Source organism: Anabas testudineus, chromosome 14 (genome assembly GCF_900324465.2).
Source record: "Anabas testudineus chromosome 14, fAnaTes1.2, whole genome shotgun sequence".
NCBI lineage: Eukaryota > Metazoa > Chordata > Actinopteri > Anabantiformes > Anabantidae > Anabas > Anabas testudineus.
The window spans coordinates 2239107-2259305 of record NC_046623.1 but is presented as its reverse complement, the minus strand read 5'-3'; the positions used below and the strand labels follow the sequence as shown (position 1 = coordinate 2259305).

At 39.6% G+C, this 20199-nt stretch overlaps 1 protein-coding gene across 1 annotated transcript in view; it reads right to left on the bottom strand.

Annotated features, from left to right (window-relative positions):
- Window positions 1-2057: 2057 nt before the first annotated feature.
- LOC113170870 (junctional adhesion molecule C-like) overlaps window positions 2058-20199 on the bottom strand; it is a gene marked incomplete at its 5' end in the record, with an annotated part of 31221 nt that continues 13079 nt past the window's right edge. Inside the window, 8 exons of the mRNA XM_026373174.1 lie at window positions 2058-4688; window positions 5102-5156; window positions 5261-5390; window positions 5518-5617; window positions 6482-6684; window positions 7312-7464; window positions 8650-8763; window positions 8864-8932. Coding sequence (XP_026228959.1) covers window positions 4653-4688; window positions 5102-5156; window positions 5261-5390; window positions 5518-5617; window positions 6482-6684; window positions 7312-7464; window positions 8650-8763; window positions 8864-8932 — 860 coding nt within the window. The remainder of the gene's footprint in view (window positions 4689-5101; window positions 5157-5260; window positions 5391-5517; window positions 5618-6481; window positions 6685-7311; window positions 7465-8649; window positions 8764-8863; window positions 8933-20199) is intronic.

Sequence of the window (20199 nt, the reverse complement as noted above, 5' to 3'; positions counted from 1 at the left end):
AGAACTGATCATTTAGGATTTGAGCTCCAGCGTGCACTCTGACCCTTCCCACTGTCACTTCTGGTGCGCCACTAGAGGGCGCTGTGGTATCACAGCGGGACAGAGCACTGGCCTCAGTTCAACCTCAGTTCAGGAGGTTTTTGCTTTTAAGCTCTTGATATTTAGTGGTATTATTCACTATGTCACATTTCCACATCTAAAAAAAAATCCCATGCTGCTGTTTTCTATTTTCTTTGACCCTTTGACTCTTTGGGATTTGAAGTGGTGATATGATGGAAAAGTTAAAAAGGTTTCTACTCACAAAACAGCAAGAAATAAATATATAAAAGTCCTGGAACAGCCCAACAGCATGCTGGGACATCTTAGAGTGTCACTCTTACATTTGGACCAGTGACTTCAGACTTTGAGGCCTTCTAGCTGTCCTGAAATGACTGAAACCAATTATTTATGTAGGGTTGAGAGCAGTAGGTGCAGCTGGAGCCTCGCTCAGATGCTCACAAATATCCTGTCAATGTGTCACTTCATCATGTCAGGCTGTGGGATTTTCTAAACAGGCTACATCCTACTGTCAACTCGGATTTTCTGCTCTCTGTGGCGTCTGCCTCTGCTCTGTCTGTATTTGATCACTGCCCAGAACTGACTCCAAAACCGTCAACGTGTCAATAATGTCTGTTGATCTTAGGGTTAGACTGATAAATCAGCCAATGTTGCAGCTTCACAGTCTCTCTACTGTCTAATGTCCATAAATGACCTTCAAACAGGCATGACCTGGTGGTAGAAATCCTCAAATTCAACTTTACTTGACTAAAATCAGCAGTGCTACAGTTATTTACTTTACTTTTAAAAGTAAAAGCTGTGCGTTCAGAAGTACTTTTATGCAGCATGGCTTATAAAATCCTGAGAACCACATTACTAACTCCTGAATACTGAGGCACAAATGTGTAAGCATGACTAATGTGGCAGCTGGTAAAGGTGCAGCTGATTTTTCCATCCATAACATCTCATTATTTATTGGCTGATGAGTGTTTGTTAAGTAACTAGTACTAACTAGTAACTGTCAACTATATGTAGTGAAGTAAAAAGACAATTCCCTTTGAACTGTAGTCGAGTAAAAGTAACTTAAAACTCCATAGAAATACCTCAATGAAGTATATGTATCTAATAATGTTACTCAAGCACATTACTTGAATAAATGTACTTATAGTAGTTATCTACCACTGCTTCTGTAAAGAGGAACTCACGTATATCCACACAGACGGTTGTAAAAATAAACTTCAGTGCTAAAGATTCTGTGGTGCAAATGTGATTCTAATTATTCTGACTCCGTGTTCTTCATACACTCAGCACGTGCACTGTTCCACCTCAGTCTTTATTTACCATCATGCTGCCGTGGCCGTCACCGTGTCCTGTCTGTGTAGACAACTGAATCAAACGCTTCGATTGTTGTGAACGCAGCACATGGTATCAATATGGAGAGAGACACGGCTCAGAGAAACACTCTGCTGTGTGGGAGTAGGATGATGGGAGGAAGACCCAGTAAACCCACATCTGACAGCCTCTCATACAGTACATATTGTGTAACTTTCTCCAGTGAGTCAGCCTCCAGATTAACTGTACTTCATCCTGTGACGAGCCAAACAGGAGACACACACGCTTTAATTGATTTCTCTGCCAATTTAATAAACGTGTCCATTTGCTCTGCTGCAAACTACAATATATGATCCCTGCTGAGCTGATTGATTATAATGCTCTTTATCCAGGAACTTGCTGCCAGTTGGCACGGTTACCCGAAAGGAACAAGCAAGCTGTTGGAAATGGAAATGGCTTAACTCCCTCTAATAGATTACGGCTTTAGATCAACAAAGATGCTGTCAGTGGGATATTTGATGGACCTTCACACTGAACGGGATTTCTGTGAACAGCGGGAGACGCCAGAGTGGACGAGGAGGGATTGGAAGAATCAGAGAAATTGTGAAAGAGTGGCAGTGCACATGATGAATCCTCACCACACACACACACACACACACACACACACACCAGCCCAACACAAGTTTTCATTAATATTAGAAGTGAGTTTATTAATCACAAGTAGTGATTCTAAAATGAACAAAAACAACCCCAGCAGACCCTAAATGGACATTCTTCTGTATGTGGTTCAGAAAAACATGTTCTCCTACATGATGTGCCAGTCCTCAGTCAATAACCACTCAACAGCGCTGGATCAGTGGAGCACCGTCAACACAACGGTGAGCATCGTAAGTTCCTATTGGTTTCCTGCTGACACTTTGGATGAACTCTGGTTAATTAAAAGCTCAACACACGTGAATGATCAGAGCTCCGTTAAAGCTGCACGACACTTCTGGGAAAACTGAGCATCTGACATTTGAACTTTATTTTCTAAAAGCAGCGACTGGATTGTTAATGGATGATACACAGCTCTACAAATCAAAAGCCTTACTCTTACTCGGTGTAAATACACTTTGGATAAAGGTCATATACTAAATCAATGTAACGTATCTTTTATAAACCAGAGTTCATATAAATGTCCGTTGTTTTTATTTGCCTGATAGTGTCTTTACCAGAAACAAGTCCCACTATATTTAGGCACTAATATATTTCTATGTCCACTTCAACATGTCTACACCTTCAACTCTACAAAGAACAAAAAGCAACAAACACTATTTACAAATTTGCAGATATGTATAGGTGGATATTTGCAGTGACATCATTCCTCTCAAATGCTGGTGGTTACATGAATGCCAAGCATTTTGCTTGATTGTAGAGGTGGGAGAGAGCGCGGAGAAACTGGACTTGCTGTGAAGGCAGAAGGCACTTAAGAGGAATGAAATCTGTGTGGAAGGAGAGGGAGGTCATGCACCTGTGTGCTCAGTGCCCCGTATCTCACCGTGTACTGAAGACTAGCTGTTAGAGGGGTCATTCAACTGGGATCACGGTACTTTCCCTGTACAGTGTTTTCTCTTGGTAGTAGTAGTGTTGACAACGTCCTACGTGCAAATGTTGGGCAGATCGTCTCTACCACGACTGACGTACAGTTAACATTTGACCATGCTGAACATGAGCTTCATGACACAGTATGATCAAACGGTAACTTTTCTCAGCCTCACAAATGGAAAGAGCTTCATATCGCCTCAAACTGGAACTTTTCTTTTCACCCCCTTACATAATCGAGAGAGAGAGAGAGAGAGAATCTATATACATCGAGTACAAGTGTTAACCCTCCAGAGCCCAGCTGTGTGTTAACTGTAACACTCAAGTGTCGGGTCAGTCCTTTGCTGAGAGGAATGAGCACAAGATGAGCTTTCTTTCAGACATTTAGTCACAACTAAAGGTTAGAAGTGTTATAAGATCTAATCTCTAATAAAGCAAAACCAGTATGAAAACACTTCAGCATAAACATCCACCAGTGTCAAACACTGTGCGTTGTGATTCCTGTGCTTTCACCTGACTGTGTAGAGCTGGAGCATGTTCACAGATGCTGTTGGCTTCGGTGATGAAATGCTTCACATAACACCTGATACTCCTGATAACAGCTTTTACCGGTGAGGTCTGTGTTCTCTGCGTCAGGTTGTCCAATTAGTTTCTATTTAGGATTCAGAGGCTTTCACATTGGAATCTGCTTCTATGTCTAATTTAAACTCTAGATGGTTCTGGAAGGTTAACTTACAAACCCTGTTTTATTTTTCTCATTATTCTTATTATTCTTATTATTATTCTAGTGTAATACTGAACATATGTTTGACAGCAACACTCCTGGACAGAAAATTCAATATATACAAGATTAACATCAAGCATAGAAGGACACTTAAAAAGAAGAAAACGCAGCACTGATTGTGTAACGTTACAGTGTTTCACAGCATTTGACTGGCACTCTTTAAAGCCTCTTACTAAGACTATCTACAAACATTAACATGGAAGTCTCTCACAACACAAACTGGACAAATTAAATATGTAAGACCGCCGATCCAGGAACCACGTCTTGATATGCTAACCCAAAGGTGTAAATGTTTACAGCTTGATGAAAAGTGGTTAAAGTGTTACATATTGTTATCCACAACCAAAAGAGAAGAAAAAAACAAAAACAAAACAAAAAAAAGCACGTTAGTATCTTACAAATATTTAAAAAAGTAAACCTTTATCTATAGGCATTTTAAAATATATTCCATCAAAAATAGTCTGACAAATTTCAACAGTAGAAAAGAAATGTTATACAAATGACAAAAGGTTTGAAGCTACAAGTTTACAGTAGAAACGTGTCATGATAGACTGCTTTGCAGGAGAGAAAGCTCCTTTTCTACCTGGCAGAACAAATGTTTCCATTCCTCCGCCTTGTTTACTGTTTAAAACATGCAATAACTGTAAAGTAACAACTCCATAATTTAGCTAAAGAATTCAGCCCCGCCCAGATAATAGTGGACAAATCCTCCTCAGTCATTATTAGTTTAAAAGTTTGACATATTGTTGTCCTGTGAAGTCTGGTCACCTTTGGCAAACTCGAGTAGTTGGGTTTCAGTCATGCTGAGAGCTCAGGGCATGAACTGTGGCAGCTCCGTAGTCAGACAGTGTGGATGGAGCGCAGTCCCACATGTCATGTCTTTCACTCAGCACGATGGCCCTCGTCATCCGCACCCCTCTCAGATCACAAATGACGACTTGTGTCGGAAATCCCCCTGCAGAGAACATCCAGACAAACAGAAGCCATATTTGAGAATGTGGAAAATGTCTCCTTTGTGTTTCAGCAGACGTCTGTGTCTGTCTCACTGCTCTATAAAATGGGATTTCATATTCATACATAACATTTCCTTTCATTGTGCTTCTTCTAAGTGTCAATAAAGAATACCAGAAACTACTTGAATCCATTATTTTACATTTTTTTCCACCACATCACTTGAATCATTCTTTCAACAAAAATTCCGATTCTTTCTTGTTTAATGTAAAACTGCACTTAATCTAACTGTCATTTATCTAAATCGAGTTGATGTCGTTCAAAATGTGCATTTATGTGAGACAATTTTCTGGTAACTCCAGCTTAAAAATCTTGGACAGTTGAACTACATGCATACAACTGATGTTTTCTACAAACCTCATCCTCTGTCCTGACGTAGTCCACTCCATCTCCTTTAGCTGGAGCTTTGTAACTAAGGGACACAAAGCACATTATGTTTTTATGGATGACTGCTCATGTCGGTTAGAGAGGAGTATGTGTATTTGTTGATGTTTTATGTATATCTTGATGTCTTACTTGTTCCCTGTCTGTTTTTGGCTGGAGAAGTAGCCTCGCTTGTATGCACAGCAGATCCCCACAGTTATACACAAGAGCACCGTGACCACTACTAGCACTCCCAGTATAATCCCCACAACATCAATATCATCTGTGATAATTAAATACAGACATCTGGTTAGGATGATCAATAGTTCCTCTAATGACACAACGTCACATGATGATGTTCATCACCACAAAGAATATACATTTTTCCAAAATATCTGAGACGCACTTACAGACTTCCATCGCCTGGGGTAGACACTCAGAGTATCCTGCATCATTCTTTGCCCGGCAGAAATACTCGCCTGCATCTTCTTTTCTCACTGAAATGAACTTCTGCACAGGAAAAAGCACAAAATGACAGAATAACTGAGCTAATTTAATAAGATTAAGGCAACAGTTTGTTAAAGTAGTGAGCACTGAGTGGTCAGTGTGCTCTTTCCTGATATCAGACCGGGTCTTTTGGGATAGAGTGCAGCAAGGAAAGTGTATACAGAGTTACACTTTACATCAAGACTAGCCCCAGTTACAGTTGCTGTCATTCTCAAGACAACATACATGTACTGGACATGCTTATGGTACTAGAATACACTAGCCATTTTAAAATTACACACAGAGTGTGTAGTAAACTCACTGCACTTACCATTGTGTTTAATGTTTAATAAAAAGAAACTGCAAAAACAATCAGTGTAGTATAATACAAATCAGATATTTGTGGTCTTTTAACTTCTATTAGTTTACTCTACTCTATTAGTTTGACTGGTTCCAGTATTTTTTCCTCACGTGCGAGTGGCAGATGGGAATGATCTGTGTCATATGTGGACAGACTAAAGATAACAGTTTAAAAAAGGACAGGTACAAAAAAAACATTAGCTGTGACTTGCAACACTTGCACTAGAGTTTCCTATGAAGACACCCGATGTAGTTTGTGTCACATCTTAGAGGCCAACGCCAAGGTTGGCAGGAGAGTGTTCCAGGCGAGCCATCGAGCAGACCGAGCTGTAGCTGGAAAGCAAGTGAGAATTGAGGAATGTGCAAACGAGGACAGCAGATTCCCCTCGTGGCTCAAGCCCTCTCGCACCATCAACTGTCTCCCCAAAATATCTGCCCCCACCCCTGGGCGTCAGGCCACCATCCCTGCTGCCCCGCCCTTGCCGCTCATGTATGTCCTTGTCCAAAGACATGCACACATATACTAACCAGGGTTCCTGTTTCTGCACTGAGTGTGTACGAAGAGTTGGAAAACTTGAAGTTGGCCTTTGGGTCTTCGGGAATCGCCTCCTTGTTCTTGAACCACTGGTACTGAGACTTTGGAAATCCCTCCTCCTCCACACAGCTCAGCTCAGCTGACTTCCCAAAAGGCACGGATTTGGGGACACTGCATTTTGGCACCACTGGCTTTACTGTAGTGACAGAAAGCATATGATCATAGTCACTATTGTAAGTCTTCACTTGAGATGAGTTTTATGTTCAGTGAGCATCACTGTGATAAAAAGCTGACACTATTCTTCTATGATGCTGCCAGGCCCGTGATTGACTTTGATGCTTTAAAAATACAATGTCGCCCTGACGGACCCTTTAAGGTTTGCTAGGCCGACTGCATTGACAGGACTGGACACAATTTTTGGCTTGTGCCAAAAAACGCCACCAACATACGCAGCGCTCGCTTTCTTTAGAACAGTAATTCAGAGCAGATGCAGTTTCAGAGGTTTCCTCTTATAGCCCAGAACACGCCTTTGCAGCTGGGCAGGTCTGGTCATAACGCATCCTCATGTATATGCCAAAGGGTTGGTGCGACCTACAACACGGTTTCATCTTACAGCAACTACAGTGTGAATCACTATGCAAGGTCTCTATTTTAACAGCACAATAATGCCTTGTCTTGTCTTCTTCATTCATAAGAACCTTTATCATATTTTAACATATCTGTCTCATTTCTTTAACAATACATGCATTGCAGGCTTAAAACACACATGCACGCACACACTCAGACACAAAGATGAATTAATTATACAGGTGAAGCAGAGTACCTCTTACAACAAGGTTAATCACAATCTCGTCAAATGTCTTATGGTCACCAGCAGCAGTGACCTCACAACGATACTTGGCTGTGTCTGATCGGGTGGCGTTGGTTATCAGTAATGTGGCAGGTCCTCTAATCTCAGCTCTATTCGCCAAATCACCTGTTGGAAAAAAAAAGGTTCAAAAGTAAGCTGAGAAATGTACAAAAACAGATTAGATAGAAATTTGACTTGTACTTAAAGTGGAAAGAAAAAGTATGTGAAGCTTTTGGAATTTCATGGTTTTCTGGATTAATTTGTCATAAAACGTTATGTGATCTTCATCTAAGTCAAGAGTATCAACAAATATAATGTTCCTAAAATTCATGTCTTTATTGAGAAAACCTCATAGTGCGAGTGGAAAACGTATGTGAACCCTTTGAATAATGACCTCAAAACAGCTAACTGGAGTCAGGTGCTAGAATACCTGGAGTCTTGTTTAGAAAATTAGTTTAGAGACAAAAAAACATTCAAACTTTTTGAGGTTGCTCAGCAAAAAGAATATGCTTATGTGAGACATTCCTTACCATGAGGAGCTTTTAGAGGATCTACGCTCAAGAATTTATGATTTACATAAAGCTGGAAAGAGTGATTTCAAAGACTTTCACCAGTCTACAGTTAGACAAACATTCTACAAATGAAGACACTTTGGGACTGTGGCTACTCTACAAAGAAGTGGGCGGCCAGTTAAAATGACTCCAAGAGCACAACAAACACTCATCAATGAGGTAAAGATACAACTCCGAGTGACAGCCAAAGACAATGTGAGATTGTCTATATGTCAGCTGAAACTTTGTAGAAGTTGGGTGATGGGAGAAGAAAATGTCCCAATGTGGGATGACTTAAAACACCAAAGCAAGTCCACAATAGAATGGCTTTAGAAAAACAAAGAGCTGCTCTTGGAGTGGCCAAGTCAGAGAACAACTTGAAGAGAGCAACACATGAGACGTCCAAAGAATATGACAGAGCTAAAGCAGTTCTGTCAGAAAGAATGGGCTAAAATTCCCTCTGAATGATGTGCAGGTCTGATCCACAGCTACAGGAAGTACCTCGTTTGAGATTATTGCTGCCAAGGTAGGGGATTCACATCGTTTTTGCACTAGCACTATGAGGTTTTGTGGTTATTCTTAATGAAGACATAAAAGATCTGAATTTGTTTGTGTTATTATTTTCAGGCATCATATTTGTTAATCTCTTGACTTACAGATGAAGATCAAATAACGTTTTATGAGAAATGAATGCAAAATACCACACCATTAAAAAAGGTTCACATATTACTGTAGCCTATATGTGCACATTATATATTACCTGAGATCTTCTTCTCAAAGTACACATAACTCGGTCCTTCACTTGTTATCTTTTTCCATTCAATTCTTGGGTTGGTTGTAGAAATGGAGTCAATCAAGCATGATAACTCAACTTCTGCAGGACAGAGAAAAAAAGAGTGATGAGGAAGTCCAATGATGAAGTGAGAAAAGGCTGTTTTTGCATTTGTTTTGGGGGGGTGTTCATTAGCACTTACTGTCAAACTCATCAGTCCACGGTGAGTTGTTAGCTGTTCTCAGTACCACTGCTAACACATTGAAGTAGCCTGCAAAAAGAGAGGAGACAAAACGTTAGACTCTTCAGAGCATATTTTTTATATTTTTTGTGACAGTTTTAACACGCTCGTAAGGGATGACTCTACCCTGTTCACTAATACAAACAGAAATGTCAGTCCCACACGTGTGATGTGTGGGACTAGAATGTGATGGTCTTAACATCCTAGCCTTGTACTGTTAGTTTCCATTTTCCATTTTCAGTTACTCCATTGGTCAAACAGAGTGCATGTGTGTGGTGTGTGTGGAGGGTGGGGGGTGCTGATTCTATGCACAGTGGATAATTGCGCAGGGAGGCATGTGCCCTTTTCAGGGCAGGCTCACCATGCCAGTAGTTCAACTGCTGCTGAGCCCTCTCTCTATCTCTGTCTCTCTCTCCTCTCTCTTTCTGTCTCTCTCTGGGTCTGATGCTCATGCCCATGTGGTCCTAATGGTGCAAAAGCACCCTGGTAAGATCTGTGTTGGTATGCAGTAGAGGGATACGGCCTTGGGAAGGGGCACTGCTGAATCATCCTGACAGCCTATGGTCCACAAACAAATCTGCACAAAGTCACTTCCACATGAATGTTAACTAAGGAACACGCACATGAACACTTGCAGTGACACAGAACTGTGGCATGGCCTTCACTTTCAGGGTCACTTGTGCAGATTGTACTGTCACTGAAAATCTACGAAATGCTTTATCTCCATCAGTGCAGCCTCCCCTGCAGCCAACTAAATCTTAAGTCTTAAAAGGTAACAGGTTAATGATTTAAAACTATTGCACTATTTTTACTACTGAAAGATTTTTAACTCAACATGCACAACACAAGATGCTCATTTCTTATGTACTGTATATGTACATGTGGCTTGCATCATAAAGCTCACTCATGCCATGTTACATCTTAGTAGTCCATTATACAGAAATGATTTTAACTTCAAGGTAACTGGGATTATGATACAGTATGTTTGGCACATATTTGCATTAGTTGTAATTGCCGCATATTCTTGTGGATTAAGCATCAAATGGCTAAATGGTGCCAAGGTGGGATGGACCTGGAATCTGATTTGTTGCTCCTAGTGCCCCCATAGCTGGATAAGCTATTGCACATGCCTACCAAGTTCAGGCCTGGGACACCAGTGACATTGCATGAAGTGACTGCAAACATGTTTTCTTGACGAAACACAGAGGTGGAAAACAAACTAAAAGACATGTTAACATGACCACAAAGCCAAAAAAAATAACCATAAAAGAGACAAAAATTACTACAGCAAGAAAAAAAACATTATTACATTAATAAAAATGACCAGAAATTAAATGACTAATCCTAACCGTAACCACAGGGACAAACAAACAAAAAAAACAGGATGACCACAAAAACGATGACCACACAAAAAAACAAAAATATACCACAATAACACAACACAACAACAAGCAGTTTAATAAACAATGGTCACAAGTGGACAAAACAACACGATAAAGAGATAAAAAACACTCATTTTACAGTTGTGATGCCTTTTTATATAAACTTGGTCCCCAGTCTGGCCCCAGAACCTGACCTCCACCAACTGTCATCTGAACACACAGCAGTGTCTAGGGTCACCTGCTAAAGCAGACAGGGTAAGCTGATTAACCCACGGTCTTTCTGGAGATCATGACAAGACGACAGCTTGTTTGTAGCTGCTGCTGACGGTAATAACACTGCATGGAGGTCAAAAGTAGGTCACACCTTCGTTTGACAATACCAGATCCACCCTCAAGCTCCTTGGAAAGTTTAATGTTTACATTGGCTTTGTGCGCCTGAATATTCAGCTTGTGTTCAGACCGACTATGGCTGTTCTTGTATAAACAGTGAGATAACAATAAAATAATACATTTGCTCATCATGTACAATTTTGCATGAAAGAAGATATCACACCAAGCATGTAGGAAAACAAATAATAGGGATGAAGCTAGTGCTTAAATTGGAAAACCTCATTTCATCAGCCACCTTCCAGATGATCTTTTTACCAACAATTTGAAGCTACTTGTAGAGAAATGCAGCTTAAAAGTACAACAGCTGAGACCTACAATGAAGAGAGAATTTCAATAAACATCTGACTTAGTTTTACATCCCCATGTGTCATTTATTCTTTTCTGTGCTACAGCAACAAAGACAACTAAGTTTGGTCCCATGTGGATAAAGTTGAGTTTTATAGGAAAAATAAAAAGTGTTTTCTAACTGAGAACTTCAACAAAGAGCTGCGAAGGAGTAAGGATCTGTTCAGAAATGTGACAGTCAAAACACCACCAATAAAGTCGAAGCCTGTCACCTATTTACTTTCCTCTCCACAGAGCAGCACATCCAGTTCTCACAGAACTAAAAGCCATACGCAGAAGAGACATGATTTTCAACTTCCACTGTTTCTCCAAGCACTCTTTGTACAAATAGAAGGGGTCTTTTAATGAAAAACGACTAAAGGGTAATCTTTTCTTTACACCGAAAACGACTGAATTCATGTTTACACAAAGGTGCAGATTCCTGCTCTTCAAACAAAATCCTGTCAATTGCTATTCAATTCATACATGTTTGTAGAAATTTGCTATTTTTACTGGTTCTGACAAAAGTCTGAGGGTGTGAAGCATGTCAGTGCTTACTTGTGGGTTTAGGTTTCAAATGTACTGCATGTACTATGTAACTTCATACCAAATCTAACTAGGCCAAGTATGCCAAGAGTCCAAAATATCAGAATATGTGCTACTGAAATTGCATCTGAAGTTGACAATAAATTATTCCAGGTGATTAATTTAGTACTATGACTTTTCATTAAATGCAATCCTCAATATCATCTTTGCCCTGCTAAAGCTAATGGAGTTTACCCCCCGTCCTTGTGCGCCCCTTTAATGCAAAACGTATTAGCGCAGATTAGGTGCCTCAGTGAACATGATGTAGACATAAAAACTTTAGAGATCTGTTATAGAAACAGCTGTCCAGGAAAACACGTGAAACCCCTGCTCTAAAACACTAACCACTGATGTTCATCTACATTTTAAGTACACTTTTCTACATGTAAAGTGAGTAATGACGTCTGAATGAAAGATGAATATAATAATGCTGCAAATTCTCACATTGATAAATATCTTAATAGCTAACCCTCCAGTGATACAGGAGGGAAGAGTAGTATTCTGAAAAGGTCCAGAGAACAATTCATTGTGTCTTACACTGGTTACAAATGTGACTGTTTTGACTTCTCTCTGATTTAAAGGAGGGAGGAAATAAAATACAACTTAACAGCTAAAAATCATACTGTCCATACTTTATACTTGATATAAATAATATATACTGATATCAGTTAGAAACAGTATGGTTTATAACTTCCTGAAGTAATTGGTGGTATTAGTAACTTTTCACTATTGTCCGACATTTTATAGATAAAACAAATCACTCATCAAGTTTTCATCAAGTCATCATTATTATTATTATTATTATTATTATTACTATTAATTATCTTGACATGTTCACTTTTTTATAAATGTGAACTTCAAATAATAAATAAACCAAGAAACAAACACAAAATGGTCTACCTTTGGATTTGGATCTTTACCCTTGTTCATGATACACATATTTATTCCTCCTGGGAGTCCTTTTAGCACAGGTTGCATCTTTTTCCAAGTGTGGAAAAGCAGAAACAGCTGGAGCGTCCAGTATGTATCAGGGCCCCGAGAGCTCGGGAGGCGCTGACTGTGTGTTATGAGAGCGAGGTTTCCCATCCCTCCTCCAGTCTGACACATCCTTTCCCGAGACCGTCCTACTGACGGTTTTTCCCTCACCTGTTATTTATATGGAACCATGGAACTAGCATTGTTTCTTACAAGTGTGTGACCATTGTGAAAATGTCACTCACACTAGTACCAAGCAGGGCATGACCAACTGTGTGTTCATAAGATCTGTATAATGCAGATTATTAAGGCATGCAGGTGCTCAGTGACCTACATATCCCATCATTTTCTTTTCTCTGTTTCCTGCCGCTGTGTTTTCCTTCATAGTTGGACACAGCTGTGTGAAATCTGTCAGTCTGCAAATCTGCATTAAAGTTTTTTTAATCTTCCGTGCCGCCCCCATGATGGGCGCAGGGTTTTCTCTGTAATCTTAGTGTAATGCCCTTATAAACCCCCCCTGGTTTTACATCACTGAATAATACAATAGGCACAGAGGAGCTGGGTATTTCTTGATGCCTGTACTGTGTAATGAATCCCCCTTTTTTCTGTGGTTCCCTCCGGGAGACTGAACTTGTTTCCTGTGCTGCTGCTTGTTGAATCCAGGCGAGGTAAGGCCGGTATCATAAATAGAAAGGTTCAATTAAGCAACCAGTGATATTCCCTGTGGATCATCTCCGCCTTGTGCCTGTGGAGAATATTCCCACGCCCATTTGGAATCTCAAACATCAAAGTACACACACCCATTTTCATCAACCAGTTGCTGTTTGGAAACTCTGCACGTATATGTATCGTGCTGCTGGAGATGCACTGAGCCTCTCAGCGAGTCTGAATTTCTGTCAGTATACATGTGGGTGATATGGATAAACATAAGGCTATTCTTAATTTTTTATTATATTACTATTTTCTCTGAACTTGTGATTTCATTTGATTGGACAACAAAGACATGTAGTATGTTCAACAAGCGCAGACAAGGGACTGTCTGTCTGTCTGCTTGTCTGTCCAACAGAAATAACTGGTCATTTCAATCAAACACTCTACTGCGCCCCAACATCTCCAACGTCACATCCTCAGAGGTTATTAATGAATTATAAATTATTTTTAATGCCAACTAAACATAATATTCTGTATCTATTTTCAATGCTCTGTTAATGACAAAAGCAGCATTAACACCTTTCCACAAGCAAGGTAGAATGAACATGTGCGTCCAAACACACGTGCAGGGTCAGGGACATGCTTATGAGGACATGCAGTACATACAGTACTACATATTTACCACACACAGCTAGTGTTACACGAATAACATGGCCTAGATAGCCCTGATATGAATTCAGCACCATGTTTCCAGTTTAAACTTAGGTAAATAAGTGATAAGGCTGGTGAGGAGAGAAAGCACGCTCTATTCCTGTGGTGAAGAAATAAAAAATGTAAATGTTGAGGAGAGTTCAATTGGTCCATCCTTCCCCAGTTACAGCACACGCATGCGCACAGTTCATCCTGTGACTACAGGCTAAAAAAAACACCAGAATGAGAAACATGTTTATCATCACTTCAAAAGCTAATCAAAGTGAGCAAGAAAAAAAAAATTACACCAAGCAGGCAAACAAACAGGTAATCAGCTATGTAAACCTATGGGTTCTGATAAGTTATGACGTATTAAAATAGTAATCACATGAAGGGGATTCACAAAATGCAAACTTCATAACAAGGTCAATATCAGTAAACTGAAAATACAGGTGTAATCTGTTTTTTATAGAAAAACTATTCTTCATTGATCACCCTAGTTACTACCAAGATAATTTAATGTCAGTAGATAAAGACGCACAACTGAATAAGCACTTGACAGGATATTTTATAGCAGGACGGCATGTATTGCCGCTTCACAGGTATGTTCTGAGGCCTTTCACAACTATCAGTTATTCTCATTCTTTTCAGACTCTGCCTCATTGTTTTGTCAGTCAATTGATTTATGACTTATCAACGAGACAACCCAGCAAACCACTGCTCAGTAATCACTAGAGTTCTGGAGGTAGAAAGCCGAGCATGAACTGTTGGATGGCAGCCAGAAGCTTGTAATGTTTACGTGCACTGACATAGGTGCTAAAAAAGACCTTAAAAGGAGTAAACAAGCTCAGAGTTTTGATGAGATCCTGAATGGAATGAGGCTAGTAAGACTTTACAAAAGATACACAAGTGATGCCATTTGTTGTTTTACTTTAGTTATACTGTTTAGGGAGATTGTTGGGTTTTCTGTATAATTCTGTTTAGTGTACACTGTTATATTTTGTAATTGTCTTAAACCTTACACTGTAAAGTGCCTTGATATGACTTTAAAAGGATGCCAGGCCTCCTGTGGGCTTTCACTTGTACATCTCTTTAGGCAATATCTGTTCTTATGAAAGCATACACAACAGCTTTTAAAGTTTTAAATGCTGATGTTCACATACAAACCACGTCACTGTTTTTTGGCAGTGCACACATGACTGTTTCTGGTCACAGTACACAAAAGTTTGATGGGAGCTCCGAGCACAATATGGTCAACCTATGAAAGAGGGGAATTTTAAAAACGTGTTAAGGAAAAAGTGTAGAAAAGAATAAAATATAAATCTGAGCATTGTGTGTTTTGTAAGATTTTAAGAACTGTTTCACAATAATGTCATCAATAGGACAACTGAATTAAAAGTTAAATAAAAACATCATCAACAATAATCTCAGATAATTGTTATTTACATTAATCAGTCACATGAACATGAAAACCACCAGAGAGCAACTAATCTCTAATCTAACTAATCAACTATCTCATAGCCACTATCTTAAAACCTTAAATCAAATATTACAAAAATCTGATTATGAGTCATTATTAAAATTACCATTTAATCATCAGATAATAGAGGACACACTGTAACACTGTGGTACATGGAGCAAGGAAAAGGTTGATCAGTGTATTGGTCAACCACTCTCATGTCTTGCATGCTTTACCCTGAGTAGATGCTAATTTTCCATTTGATAAAAGTCCATGATGTCAGCTAGGACACAAAGCCTGACAAATTAATTCATAAGAGCATCACATATTATCATAAGCTTCTTTCTGAGAGACGATTACAGCTACATCCTAGACAAAGCATGCTCTGGTGCTCCAGTTCCCATAGCAATTTTGGTGATATTTCCATAGTAACTGGATTCTGTTTCGGTCTTATGTGCTGTTTCCCTCCCCCTTCCCTCCCCACTGTTGAACAGCATTAGACAGGATCCCACCTGTTTTGGTAGCTGTGGGAGAAAGTGACTAAACAGACCTCTGAAGTCTTCTTCTATTAAAATAGCAACACTGTGACATGATGACAATAAGGGAGAGGTTTTATGGCTGAGCTGGCAGGGAGAATGACCCCAGGTTGTATTGTCACAGCTGTGGTCATCTAACACTGTCGGACTCTCTCCATCCTCACATGTATTTTCAACTTTCTTTCACCTATTTGCTCCTGGTATGTTGTGATAGATCTACAGAAACTAATGACATTTCAGAATACCACAGAGATATTCCAAAAGGTAACATAAAACACAGGTGTGCCGGAGTCTTTGCTCAACTGAGGAAATCATCTTTGACTGGCTAATGAAAAACTATTTAGTTTTAATTGCTTCCTAATTCATTTTCTATTAAAGCATATCAGTTTTCACTGACAGACTTTTCCTTGCTAAACTCAGAAATCAAAGTTGCACTTTTTCTTTATTTAGCTGTTGGCATGTTCATAAATTACATTTACTTACAGCCAAAATGATATAAAAACTTTAGAAATGTATGTAGAGAGGTTAAAAGAAAGATTGTTTGATTGATAGGATACTATGTGGCCTGTTTATCATATGTCCTACCCACAGGTTCATTAAGAAGGCTGCATCAGATGCATTGTCGTCAGTTTGAGTTCAGAAATGGCTGGACCGAGAGCAGCATATCACTAAAAGAGCACTAAGCTTTAAGGGTATGTTAGATATGCAGCTATATTAAACCTACATACAACTGTATCACATGTTGATCCGCGGTGCAGTGGTCCACTGAACTCGTGGTTTGCTATGCTAACAGTATGTCAGTATTTGATGCATGCTGTGAACGCCTGAAAAAAGGCTTCTCCTGGCCTGTTACCATCTTTAATGTGATTGGTAAACAAAAATCAGTTTAAAAATGAATTATTATTTATTAGAACATTACTAGACTGTATTTAGGTTAAAGAAATAGTTTTGGGATATAGACTTATTATTTTTTATTTTGGCTAGAGAGTACTGTTGAAGTTATTTTTGTTTAATTTGTTTCACTGTTTCCAGTCTTTGTTGTCTCTAAGTTAAGCTTACTGGCAGCTCATGGTAGCTTTATACATTCAGTACAGACATTGCACAGAGCCTTCACAATTATAATGTTTAGTGATAAAATAGAATAAGACACTGTTCAACATGCTGAATGGTTAGTATGTAATCAGCTTTAATAAGCGAGTGTGGATGAAAAAGCAATTGTGTTGATGTCAAATGTTGTATATAGAATCTAACTAAGCAGGGAAGGCTAACAGCCTGTTCGCATGTTTATCCTGAAGCGTAGGTGTTGTCCCAGACAGGCTTTTTTCTAAATAGTCTACCCCTTGGATAAACTTATTCTGTCTGCCTCAAACTTGTATTTCTGTATCAGGAGTTCATTCAAATGCATCCCTTTTCAGGTGTACTCAAACACTAGTTGGCTTTCCCCACAAGGGATCCTTGTGTATTCATTTATTCTGCATTAACATATGAGGCTGCTGCAGGCCCTGATCTGTGAGCCCGGTATGGCCGGGGCAACAATGTGCCTTACTGCTGGTGAGCCCTCTGATCTAGGCAGGGTCACAGACTCGGCCTGAGCCAATGAGAGGATGGGGGTGGGGGTGGGGGGTGTAGGGGAGGAGCCGATGGTGTCACTGAATGCCTGGGAACCTGTCACTTTGTGTCAGTGTTAGCATCTACATCTGGCCTCCTCTCTCTCTGACCTCAAGCTTAGTACAGCTAGCTCACAGGGCTGGACCACGGAGTGGGAAAGGCAACTTTTACTCGTCCACCTTACGCACACTGCCTTTCAATTGCCACGGTGCAAGTCTCTGTATTGAGCCATCACTTCACATTAGAGGACTCGGTTTATTGGCTGTTTGGGAAATATGCACATCTAAAAATACTCACATACTGTATGACCTTTCATGAACCTCTTTAACTTTTAGCTATTCTCACAAGACCCAGCTTTCACCTCTTTATCTCATAATTAAGAAAGTAGGTTTATCTATTACTAATTTAGTCCTTTAATTCCTGTATATTATAGCAATACAATAGACACAAAATGAGTGCAATAAACTTCCTAACCATTGCTTGCAAGGGTGCATTAAATCATCTTTCTATTCTCTTTATTATCATCTAACTTTTACATATCGTATCACATGCCACAACATATCTGACAAATAACTGTTAATACTGACACATATTATACTTTCCTAACAGTGCTAACTGATGTGCAAGCACCTTCTAAACTATTCTCCCTCTCATGGTGCCAAAGTTGCTCTGAAAAGTAATTTGTTTTGAAAGAGCTGATATCCACTGAATAATCTTCAGTGATAATATGACTCTTTCATTAAGTCATGTGTGACATCTTGGCCCTAAGATAATCAGATTCCGGTTGCTGTATAAAAATAGTACTGTTGTTTGGTGTCACACTGCCTCTTCACATGATCCCAGCAGCCATGCATGCCAATGGAGACCTTTGTTTTGTGACACAGTTTCAGCCTGTAGGAGTGAAGGAATGCTTAATTAAACAGAACAATAGTTAATGGCTATTGTTACTGAGGACGCTATGACCATCAAACTAATATATGGATGAAGTTTGGACCAAAGTCTATTCACCAAAAATCTAGTCAGGACATTCTTGTGGAAACCATGATACACCAAAGGGTTTTATTTGAGATGCAGTGTAATTCTAGCATTGCACCCGCTGATGAAACACTGTGCCCCCTCCATTTGCTGTCTGAACAAGAAATATTAGGAAGATGACTAGAGTACATCTGTCAAATTTACAATGATATTTAATTTGTTGTAAAAACATACAAAGTAAAACATCACTATCTGGTGCAAACACACTTGCTGCACTTTTTTTTTTTTAAACAGACTTCACTTTTAAACAGTTTTAATTTTAACTAGTACAAATTATGCATAGTGTCATCATCAGTGGCAACAAGTGCTGGAAGTGAAATGAAAAAGCTACACATGGTTAGGTGAAATACAAGTAACATAAAATACAAAACAGGTTTCTGTACCAGATGATAAAACAGTACAGTTCAGCAAAGATGGGGACGATCACAGCTAAAATTCTGTGATCTGCTTCTCAGTAGAATGAGAACAGGTTAGCATTCAAATGTCTAGGCACTATATATAGCACCAGCCAGAGTCCCTGCAGCCTACTAATTGGGATCTTTCACAGGTAAAAAGCAGCAGGTAGCTGTCCCTGCCTTTCACTGGTACCCAGGAAAACCTTCACCAGTTTTCTTTCTGAAATAACTTCCCACTCATTTTTCTAGTCCAGGTCAGCTTGTTGACTAAGACAGTGAGAGTGCCCTGTCAAAACAGATCGAAACATAAGGCCATGAGGGTGAACAGGCCTCCCCTGGCGCAGTATTTCTGTTATGCGAACAATCTGACATGCCACACATGTTGCATGTCCAAATGAATTGGGGAGCTCCATGGCGTCAGCTTAGAGGAGATCTAACGGGAGGGGGTGGGGGCTAATTCAGATCACTGCAACAGTTTTTTTGGGCTGCAGACAGAAGCAAATCCCATGCTTGAATTGAAGCTGCTACCACAAAAATCTGTGTTAAATCGCGCCACACTCAGTGCCAGAATTAGCTCCTCACCACACTTAGCACAGATGGCATCAGCGGCACTCATTGCAAATGCTTTGCATTCTAGTCCAGACTGCCTGACCTCTTCCTTAATCCCAATTAGGAATGCAATTTCCACGCAGTCCTTTTTCAAGCATGATGAAAATAAACGTTTGTATAGCTACAGCACTGACTTAAACGAATAGATGAGTTGATTTGACATGACTCAGAGCGTCCACTGATTATGATGACATTTTAAACCAATCACTACAGCAGGGCACTAGCCTATATCCTCCCTGTGAATAAACAGACAATAGATAATAATAATGCATGATCATAAATCTCTGAATAAAATTCTGCTGTTTGTCCCCTTTACCACACACGCCAAAACCTCTCCTAACCAAAGTATTTACACCCACACATTCCATCTTTAATAAAAGTACTCATCTTTTTTTTGAAGCTTTCAATCACCACACCACAAAGGATTAACCGATGATTCCATTACAGCATATAAAGATGTGGAAACACTGCATTTATCAGGTTAATTTTTGCTGCTGGAATATTAACACAGCTGCGTAGTTTTTTTGTTTTTTTTTTGACCAGCCAGACACTCTACTACAGCCTGCAGAGATAAGCATTCATTGTGGAGTGTGTGGACGGTGAGCGGAGCTGACCACAATGAGCTAAGGCTCTACTGACAACTGAACAATAACACAAC